General features: G+C 37.4%; 1 protein-coding gene and 1 long non-coding RNA gene across 2 annotated transcripts; one reads left to right on the top strand and one right to left on the bottom strand.

Moving 5' to 3' along the window:
* The first annotated feature begins 311 nt into the window (after window positions 1-311).
* LOC105439168 lies at window positions 312-2,397 on the top strand. The gene is made up of 2 exons (XM_011667854.2): window positions 312-334; window positions 768-2,397. The coding sequence occupies exons 1-2, from the start codon at window positions 312-314 to the stop codon at window positions 2,395-2,397; spliced, it is 1,653 nt and encodes a 550-aa protein (XP_011666156.2).
* A 20,646-nt stretch (window positions 2,398-23,043) lies between these two features.
* Window positions 23,044-26,121, bottom strand: LOC115925577. The gene is made up of 3 exons (XR_004064825.1): window positions 25,957-26,121; window positions 24,624-24,779; window positions 23,044-24,131 (listed from the first exon to the last, which is right to left on the bottom strand). It is a non-coding gene; the product is annotated as an uncharacterized LOC115925577 (long non-coding RNA).
* Between the last annotated feature and the right edge of the window lie 869 nt (window positions 26,122-26,990).

The following is a 26,990-nucleotide window of genomic DNA, read 5'->3' as shown; positions in this document are numbered from 1 at the left end:
ATTCGATAATTTTAAATCAGTCGTTGAAAAAGCGAGATAGCGCCCTTTACGTTCTATCCGTTTTTTTACATGAAGTAGCTACCCATGATCACTGTTAAACATATTAATCATATCGAAAATAATATCGCTAGTGATATTCGTTTGTCTCGCAATGTGGTCAATAAGGAATCTAAAAGTTCACGACGTTTCGTACGCATCTGCAATACTTCGTCTGGTGATAATAACTACTGTAAGCAAGGGTCTTTTATACTCTACGGGAGGACCGGCGGAGCGGTACATAATTCGATCGATAATTGGAACAATAACGCACAATGCCCATAGGTCGACGCACACGGTGATCGACCAATCACCAGGCCGCTGGATTCGGCCGCTGGTTCGGCTAATGCACCAGGCCTATTGGCCGAGGCATACAGTACTCGACCAATCAACGAGCCGCTGGCTCGGACCGTCTGCTGAATGGAATCGACCGGTGTTGGCTGGCAGGACGGCGAGTGTCATGGCGGCGTATAGATTCGTCCGCATCCAAATTTCGGGGATATCGATCCCGTTGTCTCTGTTGAAATTATTAGGATTGAGACGGATATTGATAGCTTCTTTTACCCTCCGTGTATACCAATGCCGTTCCTGGGAAAGGCACTGGACCCCGTCCCAGTCTGGTTGATGCTGGTTATCCCAAGCATGTTCGGCTACGGCTGAGTTGTCAGTTCGACGGAGTCTGACGTCCCTCTTATATGCTCAGTGATTCTTTTTTTTTATCGGACGGGCAGTTTCACCGATGTAGGATCTACCACATCCTTTACGAGGGATGTTGTAAAGGATGTTGGCTCGGCCAACCTATCTTCTAGAACGATCACTTCTTCGGAAGAAGAGATTCTTAAGAAAGGCCTCGGCTTCGCCGTCTCCCCTAGACGGATTCCAGCTACCGAAATAATTGCGAAAGTTGAGACAGCGGTCAAGTATCTTGATGCGGAGTCGGCCGCCCGCAGAGATGTAGACAACATCCTACAAAAAGCACGCTCCCCTAAACACAACATTTCGAAAGAAATGCACACCGCTCTCAAAACTTTGAAGGCTGATGATAGTATTACTATTCTTCCAGCCGACAAAGGTCGTGCCACAATCATTCTAGACACCCCAATATACCATGAGAAATTGACCGACTTATTGGAGTCTGGTCCGTATCGTGTATTAAAGAAAGATCCCACAGATCGCTTGGCTCGCAAGCTTACCAACACCTTGCTGAACCTAAAGAAAAACAATGTGATGCATGAACCGACCTATCGTAGACTGAAACCCACACAAAAGCAACCTCCTAGAATATACGGGTTACCCAAGATACACAAACCCACAGTACCATTACGACCTATAGTTTCATGCATAGGCTCCTTTGCCTATAACCTCTCAAAGTACCTAGCTGAAATTCTTTCTCCGCTCACCGGTTTGACTGAATATACGATTCCCAATTCGAGTGGTTTTGCAGAGTTCATAGCAGAGCAAACCATCGGTACTCAAGAACGCATGGTTTCGTTTGACGTAGTTTCACTTTTCACCAATGTACCGATTGAGGGCGCATGCAATGCTACATTGCAACGCTTACAATCAGACAGCAATTTATCTACCCGTACCGCACTCTCACCGGAACAACTCACTCAACTCCTCGAGTTTGTTCTACGATCCACATATTTTCTGTATAAAGGTTCATACTATGAACAGACAGAAGGGGCAGCCATGGGCAGTCCAGTCTCGGCTGTCGTGGCCAACCTATACATGGAGAGTTTCGAAGAAGAAGCGTTGGACACATGTCCCCTCGCTTGCTTGCCTCGTGTTTGGAAGAGATACGTAGATGACACCTTCATCATAGTTCCCATCTCTGAAAAAGATAAGCTGCTTAAACACATGAATAGCCTTGAACCAACCATCCAGTTCACATCAGAGATAGAGTGTGAAGGGAAGATAGCATTCTTAGACACTCTAGTTCATAGACACGACAACCATAGGCTCTCCACCTCAGTCTATAGGAAGCCTACCCACACAAACCAGTACATAGCGTTTGACTCTCACCATCCCATATCGGTGAAGAGAGGTCTAGTGAAATGTCTATTTCACAGAGCTTCACGCATTGTGACAAGTCCACAACAGCCATGCAAAGAACGGACCCGTGTTCGCAGTGCCCTGAGTCTCAACGGTTACCCACGCCGTTTTATACACAATACCAAGAATAGATCGTCGGAACCCAGGTATCAGAAGGTATACAAGACTTTTACAGTCTTGCCGTACATTGATGGGGTCTCCCAACAAGCGCCGCCTAGAGAGCCATGGCATTCGAACGGTTTTCAGATCAGATACCACCCTACGTCAACAACTTACACGCCCCAAGGATCCAATTCCTCCACATAGACGGGACGGCATTGTGTACAACATCCCTTGTAAAGGATGTGATAGATCCTACATCGGTGAAACTGCCCGTCCGATAAAAGAAAGAATCACTGAGCATAAGAGGGACGTCAGACTCCGTCGAACTGACAACTCAGCCGTAGCCGAACATTTCAACAGAGACAACGGGATCGATATCCCCGAATTTTGGATGCGGACGATACGCCGCCATGACACTCGCCGTCCTGCCAGCCAACACCTGTCGATTCCATTCAGCAGACGATCCGAGCCAGCGGCTCGTTGATTGGTCGAGTACCGTATGCGTCGGCCAATAGGCCTGGTGCATTAGCCGAACCAGCGGCCGAATCCAGCGGCCTGGTGATTGGTCGATCACCGTGTGCGTCGACCAATAGGCATTGTGCGTTATTGTTCCAATTATCGATCGAATTATGGACCGCTCCGCCGGTCCTCCTGTAGAGTATTAAAGACCCTTGCTTACAGTAGTTTTTCACAGGCTCTCTCAATCCGGTCAACTTTTCGGGAAAAATTTCATATCTTCACTGGAAAATTATACTTTTCTTCTGGAAGTTGGTTTCATTGCATATATGTTCAGGATATTGGATCCATAAGCGTGGTGAATTGGATTATACAGAATAAGGTAGGCAAACAAAATCTGGGCTTTCTATACGCACCCTCTAACACACACGCACGGCGGGATTTGATTTTCCCGCCTCCCCCTAACACCCAATCATGTCGACTTCCGCTCCGGAGGTCGACAGTTTCAACCTGGACGAGGAGTTTCGGACAGTCACGTATGGCAAGAAACGCCAAAATAAACGAAAACGTGAAGGAAGTCTGACTGTAAAATCTATCTCCCTCAGAACGGACTCCTCGACCAGTTCAGATTCAGACACCTGACTACAAAACCCCCTCCTCTAACCGCACCACTTCCATCCATACTAGCACCCAACTGTTGAAAACCCTGATAGTCCCAATAGATAAGACCAAATCCTTAAAGAACGTAACCCCTAAAGCAATAGCTACATCAATCAAAGAATGTGTGGGCCAATCACCCATGATTGAGTTTATCAAACACACGTACTCCGGAATTCTTGTTCAGTGCAAGACCCCAAAACAACATCGAAACCTTAACCAAATCCAATCAATCGGTAAAATTCCAGTTAAAGTACAAGAGAAGATCGTGGGTGTAAAAGGAGTCATTTCAGGGATCCCGGTAGACATGACAGAGAAAGAGATAGAACAAGAGCTGAAATGCCAAAAAGTAATAGCAGTTAAAAGAATCATGAAGAAAAGAAAAGAAAACAAAGGAAATGAAAACGAAACAAATCTGCAGCCAGAGTACTTTCCGACAAGAAGTGTCATTTTGACTTTTAACTCAGAACTTCCAGAAAAGGTTTTCTATGTTTTTTCAGACATTCAGAGTCTCGTTATATATCCCACTCGTTCCCAGGTGTTACAGATGCCAAATGTTTGGTCATGGCATTGCTCATTGTAGATCGAAGTTGAGATGCGTCCGCTGTGGAGATCCCCACACTTTCGAACAATGCCAAAGAAAAGAAAATCCAAAATGTGTAAATTGTGGAGAAGCCCACTCCGCTGCCTATAATGGCTGCAAAGAAGCTAAAAAGGCAAAACAGGTCCAGCAATTCAAATGCGAAAACAAACTAACTTACGCACAAGCCTCGAAGGCATGGAACGAAAAACAACGTCATGATCAAAATTCCAACCCTATCCCAGAACCCATTCAAAAGAGCGCTCAACAACAGAGTGCACATCAACCCCAAACAAACAAAGAGTCTCCCCCCAATTACGAACCCCTACCAAAGTTTCAAGTGCTCCACATTATGAACAACCATCCAAAGTTCCCTCTTCCTTATACTCCCAAGATCAAAATCAATCAAACAGAAATACAAAACTCGCGGGGAACGCAAATTTAACAAATACTTATGTCAGAAATGGAAACGCCTCAACATCAGAACGAAATGAACAAATATTGCACTCTATTGTACAATTGATAATGATTTTTGAAAAAGATAAAAGAGAAGTTGATATTATTGAGCTGGTTAAAGTAGCAGCGGAAAGACTACTTTACAAAAGATTGCATCACGAGCAGTATGATGGGTGCAGTTAGTTATTTAACAACAATAGCTGTGCTTTCCATTCTCCAATGGAACGCACAAGGCATGTCCGCACATGGACATGAGCTCTTAAAATTTGTAGACTGTAATAATAGAACAAATAAAATAATTCATTTAATCTGTATCCAAGAGACTTGGTTCAATGACACTAGGAACTTAACCCTTCCAGGCTATACTTGTATCCCCCCAAACAGAAAATCCCAATATCGAGGTGGATGTGCTTTTTATGTTCATGACTCTATCCAATACAGTCACTCCTCTAGAGATGAGACAGATTTAGAATTACAATCCATAGAATTATACGTAGCTGATTCTATTTATCGAGTTGTGAATTTGTATAACCCATGCAAACAACTAAACCAAATTATCATGCAAGAACTTCAAAAAAGCATCCAAGAATACGATAAATATATCATCGTAGGAGACTTTAACTCACACAATACTTTATGGGGGAGTGAAAAAACGGACCCCAATGGCAAGATCATTGAAAACTTCATAAACGAAAAAAATATGGTTTTATTAAATGATGGGTCCGGAACAAAAATGGATCCGAAGAACGCAAAAGTATCAGTTTTAGATCTATCTATTACGTCCTCCCTCTTATCTGGCAAATGCGAGTGGCGCGCTTTACAAAACAAATTTGGAAGCGATCATTACCCAATCTCTATTCATATCATACTAGATAAAAAGCACAACGATAATAAACAAGACGAAATGGAAGATATCAGATGGTCCTTTCGGAACATGAACTGGACACTTTTCTCGGTAGAGTGTGAAAAAATGTTTCATCGGGAAAACGAAAAAAATGTAAGTGAAGACCCAACAGAGTTATATCTACACTTTATCAGTACGATCACCGAGGTTATTCAGAAAACCTATCCAAAAAAAGGTAAACGACAACGAAAACCCATCCCTTGGTGGAATAAGGAGTGCTCAGATAAAATAAAGGAGAGAAATAGAGCTAAAAAGAAACTAAATAGAACAATATCGATTGAGAATTTAAACGACTTTTTGAAGAAGAAGGCAGAGACGCAGAAATTCCTTCGTCAATGTGAACAACTATACTGGAACAACTTCTGCCAGAAACTTAATCGATTTGTCCCGGAATCTAACATCTGGAAATGCATTAAAAGATTGAATGGCATACAAACCAAAACAAAAAGAATTCCAGTACTGAAAGACAAAGAAAGGATTATGCAGTCGGACCAAGACAAAGCGGAGTTACTTGGAGGTTTCTTTCATACAATTTTTACTACAGAAGCGCCAAAATCAACAGAAAAAACCCGAAGTTGGCAGCCGAATCAGGAAATAATGGATAATACATTAAAGGAAAGTAAAGTACATACTCTGAATGGGGCATTCGGACTAGCAGAATTCAATAGAGCCATCGAAAAGAAAAAAAATTCTGCTCCTGGAAAAGACAGAATACCGTATTCAGTTTACCAAAACGTGCCCCTTGTGGCGAGAGAGTACGTACTACATTTCATTAATTTAATCTGGGAATCCAACCAAATCCCACCCCAACTTAAACACGCGATAATGGTCCCAGTCCTAAAACAGAACGGAAACGATGATTAAAACAAGACTTGATTGGTTTTTAGAGAAGCATGAGATATTACCTACTTTTATGAGTGGGTTCAGAAGAGGCCGTAGTATAACAGACAATATAGTAAATCTTGAAAACGATGTCCAGAAGAGTATAAATAATAAAGAGCATACTTTAGCCGTTTTCTTAGACATAAATAAGGCATATGATACAGTATGGATAGAAGGCCTAATTCACAAACTAGGAAATATAGGTATTCAAGGAAACATGCTTAGATTTCTTCACAACTTTTTAAAAGACCGCACTTATCAGGTACGCGTTGGTAGACAACTATCGCACGAGTTCAAGATGGAGAGAGGTCTCCCGCAAGGTAGCATACTGAGTCCCACACTCTTTAACATAATGCTCAACGATATCCCAACAGACCCTTCGATAAAAATATCCTTGTATGCCGATGATTGCGCGATATGGATCTCACGCAGCAATATTCCTTTCATTACCAAAAAAATACAAAATTATATTGATGACCTACATAGCTGGTTTACGTCCTGGGGTCTCCAACTGTCCCTAAAAAAGACTGTTCCCCTACTTTTCACCAAAAGTACCAAAAACCATGAGATAAACCTCACTTTAAACAAAATACCACTAAAATGTGAAAATACACACCGATTCCTAGGTATATTATTTGACAAAAAACTTACCTGGACCCAACATATAGAGTATATATCCACCAGATGCAAGAGAAAGTTAAATATTTTAAGATGTTTAACTGGTACGTCATGGGGCAGTTCATCTAAGTCCTTAATAATGGTTTATAGAGCTTATATTCGCCCCCTTTTGGACTTCGGGTGTGAAGCCTACGACAGTGCATCGGAAAACGTAAAGAAGGTGTTAGATTCGATTCAATACCAATCCTTAAGGATATGTGCAGGTGCCCTACCGGTAACTTCACTAGCGTCTCTCCAAGTAGAAATGGGAGAAGCCCCATTAGATCTTAGGAGACAACAACTAGCCCTAAAATATAAGCACAGCATAGAACAGCAACCTAAGCATCCAGTTTTTCCAAGTTTACAACCTTGTTGGCAGTATCAGTATATGAAAGGAAAACAGTGCAACAAACCGTTTGGTTATCGAACAGAAAACTCTAACAAACACCTTTCTGTAGAAAAATTAAAACCCCTAAACTTCCCCCCATGGTTACTAACGGAGCCTGTTATATCAATTGAATTGGCTAGTCAGATAAACAAATCTGATAATCCACTACTTTTGCAACAGAGAAGTTTAGAAATAATAAACACAAAATGGTTCAACCAACTTCACATATTCACAGATGGGTCCAAACTTCCTAAAGAAGGACGTTGTTCTGCAGCTTTCTATGTTCCTTACTTCGCGTGTAAACAATCAAAGAGATTGTCTGACGGAACATCCTCATATAGAGCTGAGCTGGCGGGGATAATGCTGGCCCTCAATTGGTTACACCAGTTAGATACTTTATATGTAGGATCAGTTATATTCAGCGACTCATTAAGTGCCTTAGTAGCAATAAAGAACAAAAAAGAAGAGAATTTTATTTCAGAAATACTTGTAAGCTTATCCCACCTTAAATTAAAAAATATAAATGTTAGCTTTGAATGGATTCCTTCCCACTGTGGAATAACGGGAAATGAATGTGCGGATTTTCATGCTAAGGCAGCCCTCAGCAAACACATTGAAATAACAAACAGCCTTAATATCTCAGAAGTGAACAGCATTTTAGAGAGGCATTTTACCGAGCTGTGGCAATTAAGATGGCAGGTTTCTCCAAATACACATTACAAAACAATCCAAAAATCGGTTGCACAAACCTTCAATTGCAAACTGGAGCGAGCAAAAGAAAAGATAATACGTCGTTTACGACTTGGACACATTGGACTTAACGCGGATCTAGGCCGAATGGGAATACATCCAACTGGACACTGTAACTCGTGTCGAGAAGTAGAAACCACTGAACACTTTATAGCAAAGTGCCCGAAATACTTAATTGAAAGATCCATGCTACTCGCTGAAACAGATTGTATAAATCCCGACGATATTTTAAGGCTCTTAAATTCATCAGAAGCTAACATTCAAAACGCTTTATACCGTTTCGTTCTAAGAACGAAACGTTTCAACTAACCCAAAATAATCGAGCATTTTTTTTTTTTTTTTTTTTTTTGCACCACCACTCACAAAAGCCCACATTTTGTTTGTTTCCCCTAAAAAGTTTAATTATCCAATGCAACATGTATTATAAACACCACTCTATCACAAAATTGTTTTTCTTTTGATCGAAGATTCATTAAAGTCTGCGAGGTCGCTCAAAGCCAATTTCCCCGGAAAAGTACCCTCTTGATTTTATAATTGTTGATCAATTCCTTTCTTCTTTCGAGTTTCCAGATTATTTATGTATCCCAAAGGGAGCCCCCTGTCTACACCCGAGAGACAGGACGGTGTCTGGACGGTGTCTTAGAACGGACAGGACTACGCGGTAACCTACAGGATACAAAAATCTACATTTTGTCGTACTTTATTTTATTTATTTATTTTTTTTTCTTCATCTATTTTCTCTTTCATTTCATTTTAAGGGGGAAAAAAAAGAATAAGAAAAAAAGAGAGAAGCCTATATTTAAATTATATTTTTGATACTCTTATTTAAAAAAAAAAAGAGAAAGAAAGAAATTAATATTAAAAAGAAAGGCGTTGGTGATAATAGTCAGGTTTTGACTGATTGCCATTACAACAAAAAACAACAACAACAACTAGTTATTATCACCAGACGAAGTATTGCAGATGCGTATGAAACGTCGTGAACTTTTATATTCCTTATTGACCACATTGCGAGACAAACGAATATCACTAGCGATATTATTTTCGATACTATATCCGCAATGAGTAATATATTTAGCATTATATTAATCATACCTTCATGTCGTGCGTTTTTCCTCTGCTCTTGTTCGCTCTCGAGATACTGAACTACATCAAGATGACCTTTGCGGGATGCAATATGAAGTGGTGTCTCACCAGCATTATCGCCCCATTCAACCTGTGCTCCTTGATTAACGAGGCACTTAACAACATGAAGATGACCTTGATGCGATGCCAAGTAAAGAGGTGTTTTACCATTGAAATTAAGCACATTAATCTTTGCTTTTTTACCAACGAGATATTGAACTACTTCAAGACGACCCAAGAATGATGCAATATGAAGTGGTGTCTCACCATCATTATTGCCGCTCTCGACCTGTGCTCCTTGATCAACGAGGTACTGAACTATGTCAAGATTACCATTGCCTGATGCAATATGAAGTGGCCTATGACCGTCAATATTACCCTTCTCAACCTGTGCTCTTTGATCGACGAGATACTGAACCACGTCAAGATGACCATTGGCTGATGCATTGAACAGAGGTGTAAAACCCTCTTTACCACACGTATCAATCTGTGCTCCTTCACCAACGAGATACTTAACTACATCTACACGGCCATGTAAAGCTGCCACAGCAAGGGATTTATCGACCTCAGTAGGCTCATTTGCTGCTCTGTCAGCCATGTTTTGTTCTGTCTGTGGACCCAGCCGTGAAGCGAATCTTATGGATATCTCTTCGTTCTAGACCTTATATATTGTGTATGTCAAAGTCATCTTTTCGTTCTGTAAATCGTTCTTGGAAGAGAATAAGTACGTCAATGTAGTCACCCGCGTTACAGCCTGAGACTGAGAGGTATAGATCTTCCTCTGTTACCCTGCAGGTTTACACTTTTCGAAGCCTACTAATGCTTATTATGTGCATTATTACGGCAAATGAATGATTTTAATTTAATAAAGTGATACTTGCAAGCATAATCTCGGACAGGCCTTGGCCTGCTAGTACAATTTTGATGTCTCCACTTTATTCGTCCTAATAAAACCAACGTGTTCCGGTCTGTCCCAATACATTGAAGGTCTGTTGCTTCAAAATGAAATTGTAAATTGTCAATTCGGTTCTTAGATCAGTGCATAAAATTGTTCCACAATAAATCGCTGGGACTTCTTGTTAACGGACAAAACAGTCATAGAGAAAATGGCAGATCCTTTTGTGCGAAACGGGCGTTGTTTTGAAAAACATCGAAGAGATAGTACGTCATCACGACCTTATGTAGGCTACGATGGAATGCAATCCAGAAGTACATGAAAAGAGAATATATGCATGGTTGACTATTTAGAATGAGCCGAATCAGCTAGTCGCAGCAATATTTATCGACATAATTTGTATTGAGTTTACCCTCTTGATCGCACAAGGTTTTTCTTGGTCCCATGATACATCAACATAATGTATGAATGTAAACTGAAGGTTGCTTCAAACTCTCTGTATTAATTCGAATAACGCAAGAATAAATGTATCATACTATACACACACAGATTCTTTTTCAATCATCGGAAAATGACTATTAGTGCTATTTTAATTTCTAAACACAATACCTCTTCTGAAATCTGCCCCCAAAATTACTGTACATTTTTCTTGGAAATGCAACAAGTTCACCACATAGGACCGTTTTATCAAAGAAGTTTTTTCATTTACTTGAGCTAATTTATCTGCATCTCTCGATGTAGGCTTCAGCCCAAGGAGACCGGAATTTTTAAATAAATCTTCCTCTATGTTTTTCTTTGTTTCGTTGGTCTAACCGGCTGTAGGTGTCTATTACCGTTAACCTCGTTGACCTTTCAAAACTTTCTCCATTTCTATATTTCCTTATGCATTTCTTTCTTTTGTCGGTCTCGATCTGGTCTAATGGTAAGTCGCGGTCTTGTGAACCTTAGCTTTTGGTCTCTTGAAGCTAACTTTGTCATTGTCCGCCCCTTGGGCGGTCGCTCTAGTGGACCGTCAGTTAAGAATTTCTTTTGTTAATATCGGTCTCGAGGGCTCTCTGACAAATACATTACATAGAGTAGGGAATAAAATGAACGAATGCTTTCTGATACCTAGTTGTAGATATTTTGACTTCCAAACAAAACTTTACTCCATCCATGAAGGAAAGTACTGTTTGACTTGCTTTCAATTCCACGTGTATTTCCCCAAGCAACGAAACAGTATTTAGACTGTATGATGTGACGAATGTGAACTCAAATGCTCAGTGGAATAAATTCTTTTCTGAGAAAGGGTGTAGGAGGGGGGGTGGGGTGCTGGGGAAGAGAGAATGATCGTAATCAGGCGCCGAGACTTCTCGCGCAAACACCTACAAAAGCACACACACGCAGCCAAAGTTGGAGTGCGTAACGGCGTCTGTACTCTAAGACTAGTTTTCACATGTACTTACGCAGAGACTGGCACACATTATGAATTTGTATATACACTAAATTTAGTAATTTCATCTTGCTGACTCGTTAACTCATGTTAAGCCTCCAATATTTAGATAATGGTAATGTCCCAAATAATGACAATACGGTTATAATGATGATGATGATGATTAGTAATAAAGTATATCCATGTATTGATGTACCTCTTCTCATGATTGGCACACGCGGAAAACACAATTGAGATAGATTTGATTTGAGATTAAATTTTTAGACTTATCTTAAAGGGATCGTTTAACAACTTTAAATCTGAGATACACGGTCCTACGTGTTATCAGTGTCTGTGATATGGTGAAATATTGAAGCCCTAAAAAATTGCGCTTCAAAATGATCAAGAAGTGCCTCAAAAAAGTAAAATTATTTAAGTAACCGGTTTTACCATACTCGTTTTCCCCAATAGACTGCAGTGTTATGAAAACCGTGTGGCAAACGGTTTTCAAAATTTGTAATTCCAATCATGAATATCTTGATAATCAGACAGGCGATCGGCTTGTAAAAGTCACGGGGCTCCTGACTGACCTAGATGTTTATAATTATCATTGCAGCATGAGCTAAGTCCAGAATTTTGTTTCAGAATCTGAGACAAAGTTACCGGATCCCTTTAAAGGAATGACTACATGCATGTACATACTAACCCACTCGATGATCCAGCGAATTCCATTTACCTCAACTGAGAACCATTCACGCCCGAAATACTTTTGTCTTACCGGTCCTAAGCTTTAGAACAAACTAGACAATAACATTGAAGGCGCAACTATAGTCTCGTCTCATTTATAAGCAAATTAAGAAAATAACTCTAAGATTCATACAATACACTATAGATTTGTATATCCTATTTGTTTGCACATATATCTGTACTTTTGATAGCGCGGCATTAATGTCCTTTATTTAGACCCCCTGTTATTTCGTCACTCTCTTTCTTCTTGAATGATCTTTCTCTTCTTGAAATGTAAAGTCTTCGTCTAGTCGCCTTCCTTGGTAGCGTCTTTTCTCTGTTACTTTCTTGGTACACGAACCTCATTGTACTGTATTAGTTCTTTCTTGCCAATTTACAGACGTTATATATTGAGTTTTTGTAGTATTTACAATTAATTTATTAGAGATCAACCATGACTTTACTTTCAATAATTCATCATTAAAATCAAGAATCAAATTATGAATATTGTTATCGGTTCAAAAGATACTGGTATGATCGGCATATAAAATATATTCCAACTTTTGAGATGATGCACAAATAACGTTCATATAATTGAGAAATAAAGTGGACTTGATTAGAATTAATGAAATATATTATAATTAATATTGGCCACTTGAAGCTTAGGATCTGGAGAGGCGACACCTCTGAGTGCTACTGTCTTAGAGCAGCCGCAGCAGCCAGCCTGCTGGGGGTTCGGTGGCTTCAGCTAAGCCCACCAGAGTTGGACGACGGCAGCAGGTTTAGCCTGTATATTGTGAAACTGAGTGTGGCATTTTCTTGCGTTTCTAGCTTGTACCAGAATTTTCTGTACTGGACATGGGCTGCTTCTGTCTTCCAATTGTTCTCGTCACCAGTAAAAGTGTAATTTAATTATAACCATTTCTCTTTTGCATTAATTCAATTAAGCAATTTGTCAGAGACATTAATTAATGGAGAAATAAGATAAGCCTGGATGACGATTATATAAAGGCTCTTTTGACCTGAAGTCTTTAATTGTAGATCATTTAATGATTATAGTCTTGCATATATAATACTATCTTTGTCAGAAAAAAAAGGAATGTTTCTTATTTCAAAATGGATGCTCTTTAGTACAATCTTTTTGTTGCGTGTTATATGATATTAAAAATGTGAAGATAGTTTTTATAACACTAGAATATGAAGTTAACGTTTGCACTTGTATCATTCTTGGAATATTTAGGGTTGTTATAGCAGCATAAAGAGGACGATTGTATTTTTTAAAAGGATAGGAAGTTTTTATGCCTTGGTATTTTATTATTGTAGATGGTGTTAACTTTTGGGTTAACCATGGCGTAAACTTCGATGTTTAACCAGGATGTAAACCACGGTGTAATCTATGGCGTGTACAATGATGTAAAGTCGACGTAATTCCCACGTGCACTCCAATACCCGAGGTGTCGAGTGTGCAATAGTCCGGCCGAACTTCGAAGACTTCGACCAAATTACGCGTCAACGAGTTGACTTCGGTGTTCATCACCACCTCAAGTTCTTCAGACCAGGTTCCATATGTAAGTAGAATTAAACAATTGAACTGAAAGAACTTTTGGACTGAATCTTCAATCTTGAAGAATTACTCTCCCAAAAGCGTGAACGCTGTCCCGGAGAGGGCTGAAACTTAAACTAAAGCAATGAACTGTTAATTTCAATGCATATGAAAGTTGCTATTGTGATATGCTATTCATGGTAGGAAGCTAGGTAGTTTGCAGTACTAGGTTGTTTTGCAAGCAAGATAGAACTTGTGTATCATTTGAATGCTTGAACTGTTATTGAATATTATGCTCTGTATTGAACGCCAACATTGATATTTCTGTACCGTGACCATGCAAATATTATTTGGAGACTGGAATTAAACTTAATTCCCCTAAAATATTGTGTCACTTGCTACTTTGTCTGAGTTATGTATATAAGCAGTTGTCACTGGACCAACAAGCTAACGCACCCTCCCCTTTGTTGTGCCAAATATGATAGCAACTAATAACGAACAATTAATCTAAAGTAATTTCAATAGCCTTGTGCGTCACCTATTGACGTGGGAGCATGACAATGACGTATTAAGTAAACATGATTTCCATGGGACATACAATAGAGTATTGAAATTGTCTTTTAGTTGAAATTTCGATAACAAAATTGCGGTTATGTTATTTATAGAATTGAATCTGTATTTCTTTGTTGTGACTCACGCTGTACATATGCACATTCATTTGTTAGACATTGCTGCATGGAAATCTACAGTGTGAGTCAAAAAAAAGTTTACACCTAGAAAATTGCTAATTATCTTAAAAATCATCGATAAACAGTAAATTATTAAACAACTTATGAAAGAATGTTTTATCCCGAATCATTTGGTATCATTTTTGTGTGGTACGTGTTCACGCTTGGATGAACAGGAGGCATTGTTTGCGTGGGTGCAAAATTCGACTTGCGCCAAAGTTGCTTATGTTATGTTTGAATAAAACAATTGGGATTCGGGTATTAATTCGGTCTTTGGATATCCAAATAACATCCCTAACAAAATTAATCATGCCACACTTATCAAATATCGAATATCAAATATCAACGAACATTTTGTGAGCGCGTGTGAGTGTGTGTGACTTTCCTACTGCAAAAAGCATTATGCAGTGCATTTCATTTGATACATTCAAATTCATTATCTCACTGCGCTAATCTACATACTGTAGGCATCACTTTGGCGCAAGTCGATTTTTGCACTCTCGTAAACATTCCCCCTGTCCACACACAACATGTTCCGTGATTAGGCGTGATTAGTTATACCGTTTCGGGATAGTTATACAGTTACGCGATAGTTTTACGATGAAATTGTGTGTGTGGACGCTCACTAACGATACGTCGTATAACGAAACGCAGGTTTGGGCATCGTTTCGAACTAGAACTCAATAAAGAATCACGCCTAATCACGCCTAATCACGGAAGGTGTTGTGTGTGGACGTAACTAGTGTAACTAGTGTAACTTACTGGGCGGGGCTTAACGTGACCTCGCGCGAAAGGAGACCTGACCTCTCATTTCCGCTTCTATTTCATGACCGCAGTAGCAAACTGCGCACCTATACGACATTTCGTTGTAGAGTTTCAGGATTACTTTCTTCTGTGTGTGGACATCCTGGAATTTATACGATGATTCTTTATACGACGTTTCGTTATAGAGTTTCGGGATAAATTGTTTTGTGTGTGGACACGCTGAACGTCTCCTGTTCATCCAAGCGTGAACACATACCACACAAAAGTGATACCAAATGATTTGGGATAAAACACTCTTTCATAAGATGTATGTTAATTTACTGTTCATAGATGATTTAAAACAATTAGCAATTTTCTAGGTGTAAACTTTTTGTTGACTCACACGGTATTGCAACTCTAATTAGATATGTATAGAAAAAATGGCATCATGCAATTATGAATTACGTTTACGGAATAAACTCATCACTTGTTTGTCATAAATTAAATCCGTAAATATAAAGGCCTACAAACACTAACTAAAAAATTATCTTTCAAACTAAATAATAATGTGACTAGAACTATCATATCTCTTTTTAAAACCATTTTAGAATAGTCTACTTGGTCTATGTACATTTTTGGCACAATATAAAACATTTACAATAATGCACTGTATTGTTCACTTGCTTTTACAGTCATAATTATTTTTTATTTCCAAATATGTCTACATGTAAAGTTAATAGGTAGGCCCTTATTAAAAGTTTAACATCTACCGCAATGCTCACTCCTTTTAAACTAAATTTTAAATGCTGATTAAATATTATCACCCTCTCTCAAATCGATATAGTCTATGAACAATTAAATCACAAGAAACGTAAACATTACAAATACTTTCGAAAAATCAACTTCATTGTTTTTTTGTTTACATTTTATTTCTGCGTTCATAACGTATTGCAGAATAATTGAATCAGGGTTGTTTGATTTAAATCATGTCGATTTAAATCATGATTTAAATCGCGATTTAAATCACTTGATTTTTTTCAAAAAAATCACTGATTTAAATCAACTTTTATGAAAAAAATTAGTTTTCTCTATTTTCTCTTCTTCTTAACAGATACTTTCAATGTAATCATTTTCATTTCTGTTCCACATGCTTTAGAGATACTTTAAAAGAATGATACACCCTCATGGAGTCTGATTTAACACCACTGTTTTATTTTCAAATTGTAAAACAAGCAAAACTGATGAAAACAACAAGTTTCTAACGAAGTAATGATAAATAACTCTCTGTATGTACACCAAACTGTTAAATCTTCAATAAAATAATATATAAAATCTACAAAGGTGCTCAAAGTCCACAACTTGGATACTTTTACAAAACAGCTGAACTACTTGTATGTACCTCCTTCTTGTTACTATTAATACCCATTCTTTCAATTACTTAAGTTGAAGGCATATGTGTACATTTGATAAGAATTACATGTATATTTGCATGCTTGTGTATTTTCTTATCAATACCCATACATTCAATTACACAATTTCAAAGTACACATGTATACTTAATAAGTAAGAATTTAAAAATGGGGAAGTTGCTGGGCAAGTGTTACTGTATGCAGCAATACAACTGCTGTGCTTGCTTGTTCATGTAATAGTTTGAAAAAACAGCACATCAATGATGTGGTGGACAGTGGTGCTTATCCTGCATCTTGCAACGAAATTTATTGAAGTTTTATTTGGAACTGAGGTTACACTGTAATGAAAACATAAAATGTGTATTTTGTTACAAGCATATCAGGAAGTGCCTATTGCAAATCTGGTTAAATATTACATTCAAATTAGATGTTAACGTACAGTTGTGACTTGCGAATGCTTTGTATACCAGATGTAGCTCTAGAGTTGCAAACCCTATTTCTGTGGAAACAAGTCTTAATATGATAAAGCTTTACAATGGCTTAAAGGCATTGGTTAACATTGTGTTCAGTTTTAAAAATCTGAGTTGCATGTTCTCACGTGTATGCTAACATGTCTATGGGAATATAGAAATGAAACAGAGCAAAAAATGCTTTAAAGTGTTATCATTTAGAGAAGCACTCCAAAAAAGTAAAAAAAAACAAAAAAAACTTATCACCCCATGACTACTTTGTAGGAATTATTTTCTTAGGCTAAAATAAACACGATTGTCATAGATGTCTTGATAGTGAATATATGTGACTTTCATTTTTTTTTTTTTTTTTTTTGCATTTTTGGTTGTACATGTATTTTCATTCATATAAACATAATCAGACAGATTAGTCCTTTCAGTGTTAGATTTCTTTTTTAAATTGGTCTTAAACCACAATGTTAACCAGTTTTCCATGGTGTGTTTTCATCCGCTTCACAATCCCCATCAACTCAAAACCACATAGTTTGCACTTTGCTCTGCATCCAGTTGCAGATTTTGATGGCAGTTTCTCAAAAAAGTACCAAATGGGGTCTGATTTTCTTCCAGACATGATGCTTATTCATGCATCACAAAAGCTGCAAAACCCTTTGTGTATTAGCTATTACCAGCTGTTAGTTGGGAAGTCCCCCATGTGATAGTTCTAGGAAATATTCCTAGCTAAAATCCCCCATGTGATAATTCTAGGAAATATTCCCAGCTAGAATTCCCAAGGGCAGTATAGGAACCCTAACAGGCCTTTAATAATGTCAATTTTGTTGGAAATTCTCAAGTTCTTTGAGTACTTCATGCATTGGAGTAACACTTCGGATGTTTTGAACTGACTGATATAAAAATTTCAAGAGTTTAAATGTATACATAATACATCACATTACTTGGGCTTCGATAAAATGTCCCTCTCTATAATGCAAATAAATAAAAAATAAATAAAAAAAATTACCTGTATATAAGTGGATTATTGTGTCAAATAGTACAATACACAATGTTCAAAAGACTACTTGACCACTATTATTGGTGTAAAACAGTTTAAATATAGTCTAAATCTTGTTAAGTGTGACCATTATTTTTCGTTGGAAAAAAATCAAAAAAATCTGATTTAGATCATAAAAATCCGATTTAAATCAAAAAAATCAACAACCCTGAATTGAATATTACATTAACAATTATATTTCCAGACATTAACAAACAATTTTTAAACACGTAAAAAAAAATCACATATGTGAAATTCCATGTTTATTTTTTTCAATTAACAGTATTTGTGAATGCAGGAGACCGCCTACATCATTCAATTTCCTTAGCCTCGTCCATTACCTCCAGAAATATGTGAACATTAAAATGACGTATTACGTACTCCGAACATTATTTCTGTAGGATATGCATTATGGGTAGAGCAACGTCGATCTGGCGCTGCTCAGTGGCTGCCGGGCTCACGATCAATTGGGCAAAAAGAATTTCCGTTTCGGTTTAGTAAAATTTAGAGTGGACTATTAGGCTATTATTATTATTATTATTAGGTGGTCTGTCGATGACAGATCACCTATTGATTTCGTTAGAATTTTCTTTCATTTCTTTATTCTTTATTCTTTATTTATTTTTATTTCTTCCGTACACTTTTTTTGTGTATACGTTTACTCGAAATCGACTAGGTCAATTTCCTTCAAATTTCTGTTAGTTATTAGGCCCTATAATATCAAGTTCACAAAACCTGTTTCAAGTTCATGGGGTCATCGTGACGTCATCCAGGCGCCATTTTGTAAAAATCAGGTCATTATCATATCTCAATAACAAGTAATCGAAAATAAACCATATTAAGTATACATCAACTTCAGGTCAAAGGTCAACTAAAAATGTCAACAAAATCCGTGCGCGCACCTCGACGCGCACGTACGCGCGCATCAAAATTTTAAAATGCTCAAATTCATTCCAATTTTTTTTTGCACACGTTTCAGGCCATTGTAAGCATTTCACAATTTTCAGTCCGTACGTGTCCCCGCGCGCGTTGCGCGCGCTCACAGCGCGCGGAAAAAATCAAATTCAAATTGTTTACATGATTTAGATTCCTTTTTTTTTATATCATGGTTGGAAAAAGCATGAGTTAGAGATATGATTTCATGTCTCATTTTACCCTCAATTAACTCATGACGTCATCATAATGGCCTCCAAACTCAAAATTTTAATTTGCATATTATGACGTCAGCAGATTTTTGGAAAATTGATTGTATATCTGTAAATATTGATCATTTTTTTTTCAAATTTTGATATGTTCTACCTGAGAATATTCTTTACAAAGGTAGTCGTCACGATATTTCATTTTGACAATGGTATCATGGCGTATTTTTGCGATTAAAGGAGGCATGTCAATTTTTTACATTTTGCGTGTATTCTCTATGGGACATGACTTTTTCTCAAAACTGGATTCTACATTCTCGTCTTTCGCGAGCATTATCTCCGTCGTTTTATCTTTGTTTACGCTGAGCTTTAAGTATGTTGTAGCTGAGACAATAAGCTATCACAAATGTGCACTTTATTTTTCGATCAGATGCCGAGATCATGCTCATATTTCACTTACAAAGTGGAATTTAAGAATTCCATTTTCCGTTTGCGTGCACGTTTGTGTTCGTAATGGTCGTACGCAACCTATAATCGCCTTTTTTGTCTATCATAGTATTGCCCATTTTATTCCGAACAATTTGATACCATGTTTATCTCTTTATGACCATTAATAACGAAATGAGCGTCCGTTCAAGGTAAATGTCCGTTCGAACCCTCAATTAACTCATGACGTCATCAAGATGGCCTCCGTTCAAGGTAAATGTCCGTGCGTGCGAGCTCTTGTAATACATAGCATATATGGGAAAAACATGCCTATACAAAATCCATTGTAGCTCTTTAGGATGCAAGATGACCCCAATTTTGTTTTTATATCTTGATAAAGTATGAGTCGGAATATGATTTCATGTCTCATTTGACCCTCAATTAACTCATGACGTCATCATAATGGCCTCCGAACTCAAAATTTCAATTTGTATATTATGACGTCATCATATTTTTGGAAAATTGATTGTATCTCTGTAAATATTGATCAATTTTCATCCAAATTTTGATATGTTTTAGCTGAGACAATTCTCTACAGATGCAGTTTCACGATATTTCATTTTTGACAATGGCATCATGGCTTATTTTTGCGATTAAAGGAGGCATGTCAATTGTTTATATTTTGCGTGTATTCTCTATGGGACATGACTTTTTCTGAAAACTGGATTCTACATTCCCGTCTTTCACGAGCAATATCTCCGTCGTCTTAGCTTCGTTTTCGCTGAGCATTGAGTATGTTGTAGCTGAGACAGTAAGCTATCACAATTGTGACATTTATTTGTCAATCAGATGCCAGGATCATGCTCATATTTCACTTGCAAAGTGAGATTTGAGAATTTCATTTTCCGTTTACGTGTAATCGCTATGGGAAATGTTTTGGTATATCGGTAACGCACTTGACTTCCAAACTCGAGGTCCGTGGTTCGAGTCCGGGCGTCTCCAACAATCTTTTTTTTCTTTTTGACCTTTCACTGTACTCCTTTGAATATTAAAACACGTAGAATCGCAAATCGCGTAATAAACAGCCTTATTTACTTTATTATTTCCCTATTTTCACTTGATCCATTACTTTTTGCGCGTAATTTTTCTCAAATCTGGAATCTACATTCCTATCTTCTGTGAGCAATATCAACATTATTTCTGCTTGGATTATGTTGATTTTCGAGTATGTTGTAGCTGAGACTATATGCTATCTAAATGATCTCCCATTTTTTTCAATTAGATGTCATCATGGTCTGTTGATGATGATCATCAACATCATCATGATCATGATCATCATCATCATCGTCATCACCATTACTATCAAGATCATCATCATCATGATCATCATCATCATCGTCATCACCATTACTATCAAGATCATCATCATCATGATCATCATCATGATCATCATTGTTTACATGTCTATATAACTTGAAGGCAGACCATATTATTCGTCCTCGTGACGAATTAAATTCTAGTTATGATTATTATTATTATTATTAGGCTAATGCAAGTGCAATCGAGTTGAATTGTGTAAGGTAGTTACGATCTTGTTTGAAATGTGTCAATTAAAATCATAAATAAATAAATCTATCAATCATTGATTTTTCTTTTTAACCGGTTGTTTTGTATATTATATGAACATAAGACCTCAACGTATTGCCCCTCTCTGTGTTTGTTTGAGATACTTAACTACATTACGATGGCCATTGCGTTGTGCAACCTAAAGTGGTGTCTTATTAGCATTATTGACCCTCTTAACATGGGCTCCTTCACCAACGAGGTGCAAACTACGTTAAGATGACCTCCGGATGATGCCAACTGAAGCGATCCACGGCGAGACGGCCCGGTGGCCAAAGCCGCCCCGCCTAGTACCGACTCAGAAAATGTTAAAGTATAACTTTAGTTCTTGAAGTGTAGAAAACGAAGATAAATCAGAGTCACTAAAACAAATTCTTGATTGGAGTTGAAGATTTATTAAAATAAACGTAGAATTAATGAATCAAGAAGTTCATGTTTTGGGGCTGGGCAACCCAATTGAAGCAAATTAGCAACTCATTGTCGGTATCGTAACGGAAAAGAGGTCCCGCTCCAGAGATGCAACTCGGTTTTTATATCCCCCCGAACTGACACGCCTCGTCCTCCCAAAAATTGAGGCGTGTCACACAGACGCTTTGCGTAATATCAATCCACCCATAATTGGTTTCCGTATTAAAAGGTCCTATATTTCTTGGCGAATTTACCCCCAGCGGATATAAGGCGCTCCGGATGATCCGCATCTCTATTTCTCACATACTTCTTTCACGCACCCACCTGTGTCTCTTACATTCTAATCTTTCAAACAAGAGATGCAAATCACCCGGAGACCCAACAACCCTGGAAATTAATTCAATGAATATAAAAAGGGATAAATGTTGCTATGTCCGTCCACACTAGCGAGCCCACATGCTTCTGGCTATTACACACCTGTAATCCTCACTTTCCCTCTCATACTATTTCGATAGTGTGAACAGACCCGGCAACAAGGAAAAACCCTTCCAATTGTAATACAAATCTATTTCCCAAATTTGCCTAATTAAATTTAAGTCAACTGTGGCGACACGCCCAGCGACACCTAATCCAATCGGCCAATCGGAACAGGTGTTAAAATAGCATACAAGGAATTCACCATGTATGTTTGTAAAAATAGTTCTAGCGAAATCTACCAGGAATTTGCCTTGTACATGTACGTCAATGAACCTTTTGAGGAAAACGTAAACACGAGAATATCCATATCATTACAAACTCCCCTTCTGAAACGATCTGTCGAAATGAAATATTGTGTACTACATAATATAAGCCTACTACATTCACAAGCAAAAGAAAATCATTCATGGCCTTATTATTTTGACAAGTGATGTGATATTATGGTAACTAAAGAGTGTGCTGTTCATCAATAAATGTAACTTGATAGTACAGTGTATTATGACAAATTTCAATTTCCTCCTGACATTTGATAAACAAATGAAATATGGTCCATATTTTAAAAGGTTTGAATTTAGAAATGAAATAGATTTCATAATTACGAAAAATAAATAGGGTGCGTAATTCTGGAATCGAAAAAGGGGCGTTAATAACGATATTAAAATAGGGTTAATATTTCCGCAAATGAAATGGTATTATTTTGAATATAAAATAGGATTCATTATATTGACGGTTCGTAATTCCAAAAAGGATAAAGGGTTCTATTTGCATTTTCAGAATAATAAACTTTTGGAAGTATATTGAGCCCTATTTAATTTTCGGAATTATGAACCATATTCCATTTTTGGAATTATGAATCCTAGTTCATTTTCAGAATTAAGAACCCTACTTCATTTGTAGAATTATGAATCCTTGAACATATAAAATTATGAACCCTCAGAAAACGACATAACAGTTCAAAGATTTCCCATTTATATGAATACATGTAGGCCATTGTCGTATTGTAATTATCAAATTTAATGAATAGGTCCTCGTTAAGTGCCTCATTACCAATTATTAAATTCACCTTTTACCAATAAATGTATTTAAATAGTCAGAATGCAAATTGAATACATTATGTGTTGCCCTACCTAACAACACATGTTTGCATTTCGCATTCTGACTATTGAAATACAATTATTCTTAACAGGTGAACAAAATAATTTGTTCCGCGGCACTTTGATTTGGTTTTATAACGAAAATTGCCTCATCACATTATGTTACATAGGGCTTACCCTTTACACTTTTAAAGAGAAATCCAACCTTAACAGACAACTATACTTTTAAAAAATACCACATTAAATCTGACACAAAATAAGGTGGTTATGGATTGTTGAAAGCTGTGATCACTAAACCTATGGGCATTTTAAATTGGCTGAATCGTTAATGTACGTCACTATGATGAGCTGCAGGACTACTTTCCCATTTATTTCAAGACACAATTTTTTTAATTTTTTGGCGGTTCACGTGCCATACCTTAACAAGTCTTAAGTGCTTAAGATTGGAATAGATTTGTATTGCATTTACCTCACTCAATTTTTCTCTATTACCAATTTATATAATTTGCCACAGGTTTTAGGAATTGACATTTCGATACGAAGGGGGTGGGGGTGAGCACGAGACTGATCTACTACATAAGCATTATGAAACAGGTCTACGTCATAAATAGTAATAACAAATAAACGCAAATACCAAGATCTTTTACCCAAAGGGTAAAAATGTAGGCCTACATGTATGTTTGTAAACCCTGTAATTCATCAAAATGGCAAGTGACATGAATGGGCATTTCAGTTCTACAGCTAAGCTATTCAGGTTCGTGGCTATAACTCACTCCCCCCCCCCCCCCATCTCTCTCTCCCTCTCTCTGTATCTCTATAATGAAGGGGAAAGTAACCTCTGTGTGTGTAGACCTCATTTTGGAAATATTCCTCTTCAGCTGGGACTCATGGTTTAGATTTTGGGTGGAATCTCCTGTATAATGCAAGTGCTGCTTGATCCAGGGTACATGCACGCAAAGAATTCTAATGCATCAATAGAGCAAAAAGAAAGGAAAACAAGTTAAGAAAAACGTTTATACATTTTAAAACTAGAACGTAAACAATGAATTAAATAATAAATTCTGTCTGAAAAGTACTAAATAAAATAATCTCTCATTGCTTACAAACATAATATAAACATGCCTTTGCATTTTAAAAGTTTGTTGGCAATGCAAACATGATTCAGGATTTGTTTGTAAATAATTATCAATACAAATTCTAGTTTGGTGATAAAAGAAGAATCAAAGCTCCATTGCTGAGGGAAAAGAACACTGTTCGAAACTCACAAAATATGGTCGGTTATTGCAACATACCTGCAGGTTTTAGTGATCTGAAATTAATTGAATTATATATATATGAAACTCATTTTATTCGAATGAAATGAATAATTCTTGATGTCTAATTAATCAGTGTCATGATCATGGAAGAATGAAAAATATATGTACAGAAATAATACAAGTACATCTGCCCAATTACCGATAAAGGCTTCAACTGTGTCATGAGGCTGCTACGCTGCTGAATGCTGATCCAGAAGGTTGAGAGAAAGTAGCATTTTCTGCATGGTCTCACGTCAATATACTGTTGCCACAATGTGTTTGAATCCACTGTTTGGCGAAAGATGTCAACAGATGCCTACAATTAATAAGAAAATAAATGTAGGCCTACTTTAATCTTCTTACTTCGTACAGCCTGTGGGTAAAGAATTTTGTTTACCATTTACGGTTCTAGCCGTTTATTTCCAGATAAGGGCTTCTGTATATATTGTGCGAACACACCATAAATAGATTAAAGCCCCCTCCCCCGCTTGTCTCGAAATTAGGGTGCGTTGAGAACGGAGTACCGCCTTAACACACCCTTTCGGGATAAGCACGGGGGGTGAGTTATAGCCACGAACCTGAATAGCTGAATGTAAGGTGCGTTGACTAGTGCGTTGGGTGCGAAAGGGTGCGTTGACTAGTGTTTTAAATCAGTAGTTTAAAACAGAATTTAAGGAATATAAATCTTAAGTCGTTTAAATTGAAATACATGTAATCAAAATTTTAAAAAGACAAGAAAATTATATAAAATTAAAACTACTGTAGTCTTGCAGATCAGGCGTTTATGCTTCTCATGCAGCACTTTATTTATTTAAAAAAAGAATAAAGCACTCAATTCTCAAAATTGACATGGTTTACAGCAGAGTTAAAGTGACTCGGTAACATTGCCTCAGATTCTGAAACAAAATCCTGGATTAAGCTCATGCTGCAATCATAATTATAGGCCTAAACCTTTAGGTCAGTAAAAAATCCCATGACGTTTAATACAAGCCAATCGCCTGTCTGATTATCAAGATTATGATTGGAATTCGAAATTTCAAAAAACCGTTTTCCCCAACGGTTTTATAACACTACAGTCTATTGGGAAAAATGAGTATGGTAAAACCGGTCACTCAAAAGTCAAAGATTTTTACTTTTTGAGGCACTTCATCATTCATGATCATTTTGAAGCGAAATTTTTCAGGGCTTCAATATTACACCATATCACTGACACTGCATGATACGTAGGGCCATGCATCTCAGATTTAACATTGTTAAACGATGCCTTTAAAGCCATGTGTAGGTGAATGCACAAACTTTGCTTTGAATGATGATTCCATCAAGATCTAACATGAAAATAGTTAGATGGGACAATACAATACATTTCTCATCTTGGCGGCAGGCGTTGAAAGCACTCCTACTTCTACTAGTTCACAATCATACATTACTACGTTTCAAAACAGAAAACAGTTACTGCACATATTGCAAATAAATTAGGTAAATCTAAAACTTACCCATATTGAAGAATAGCAGGGGAAAACAAAGTAATAAAAGGATTTGTCTCTGCTCTGGCTCCTGTAGCTGTTGATAGGAATGGCTGTCTTGCTGTCTTGTGTGTGTCTCATACGGCATGCATGGCAGCTGGCTGGTTGTACGCACACACTGCATGCCTTGACACACAGTACGTACAGTGCTATAGTGTAGCACAGAGGGATGCCATGCTGTATGTACCCGTTCAAAAAAGGCGGGAGTCGCATTTGCATTTGGGGGTTTTGGGGCTTGTAGTCTTGATCAATATTGCAGACCTTATAGGGCATGTCAAGATGTTACACAATCTGTAAAATAAAACTATTAATATAATGACTAATGCAATTTGAGAGTTTTTCACCCCTAGCTGTTTTGGGCTTAAATAAAAAATAAAAAAAGTTAGATTGATCAAGAGGCGGTGCTAGAATGATCATATACTGGTTTCTAATATTAATTTTGTTTCAACTGGTTTCAGAACCACTGAGCTCGATATATCTGCTGGTTTGTAAAGGTTTCTAATGGTTTGACTTAGAATGTGCACCCATGTTAAAACCATTAGATCTATTGGATTCTACTGGTCTTCAAAACCATTAGGCTCTATTGGTTTGTTAAAGTTTCTAATGGTTTGACTTAGAATGTTTACACCCATGTTAAAACCATTAGATCTATTGGATTCTACTGGTCTTCAAAACCATTAGGCTCTACTGGTTTGTAAAGGTTTATATAATGGTTTGACTTAGGATTTTTTCACCCATGTTCAAACCATTAGATCTTCCTGGTTTCTATTGGTTTCTACGGGTCTTCAAAACCATTAGGCTCTACTGGTTTGCAAAGGTTTCTAATGGTTTGACTTAGGATTTTTGTCACCCATGTTCAAACCATTAGATCTTAATGGTTTCTATTGGTTTCTACGGGTCTTCAAAACCATTAGGCTCTACTGGTTTGTTAAGGTTTCTAATGGTTTGACTTAGGATTTTTTCACTCATGTTCAAACCATTAGATCTTAATGGTTTCTATTGGT

The sequence above is a fragment of the Strongylocentrotus purpuratus genome, unplaced genomic scaffold (assembly GCF_000002235.5).
Source record: "Strongylocentrotus purpuratus isolate Spur 01 unplaced genomic scaffold, Spur_5.0 spur5_scaffold_18, whole genome shotgun sequence".
Classification (NCBI taxonomy): Eukaryota; Metazoa; Echinodermata; class Echinoidea; order Camarodonta; family Strongylocentrotidae; genus Strongylocentrotus; species Strongylocentrotus purpuratus.
This window is presented reverse-complemented; position numbering and strand designations above follow the sequence as displayed.

Bases quoted from the DNA above. Each gene is read 5' to 3' on its own strand.
- LOC105439168 (XM_011667854.2), top strand. From the start codon at position 312: ATGCCCATAGGTCGACGCACACG. The intron at 335-767 runs GTGATCGACCAA...TCGGACGGGCAG, and splicing joins CCCATAGGTCGACGCACACG to TTTCACCGATGTAGGATCTA.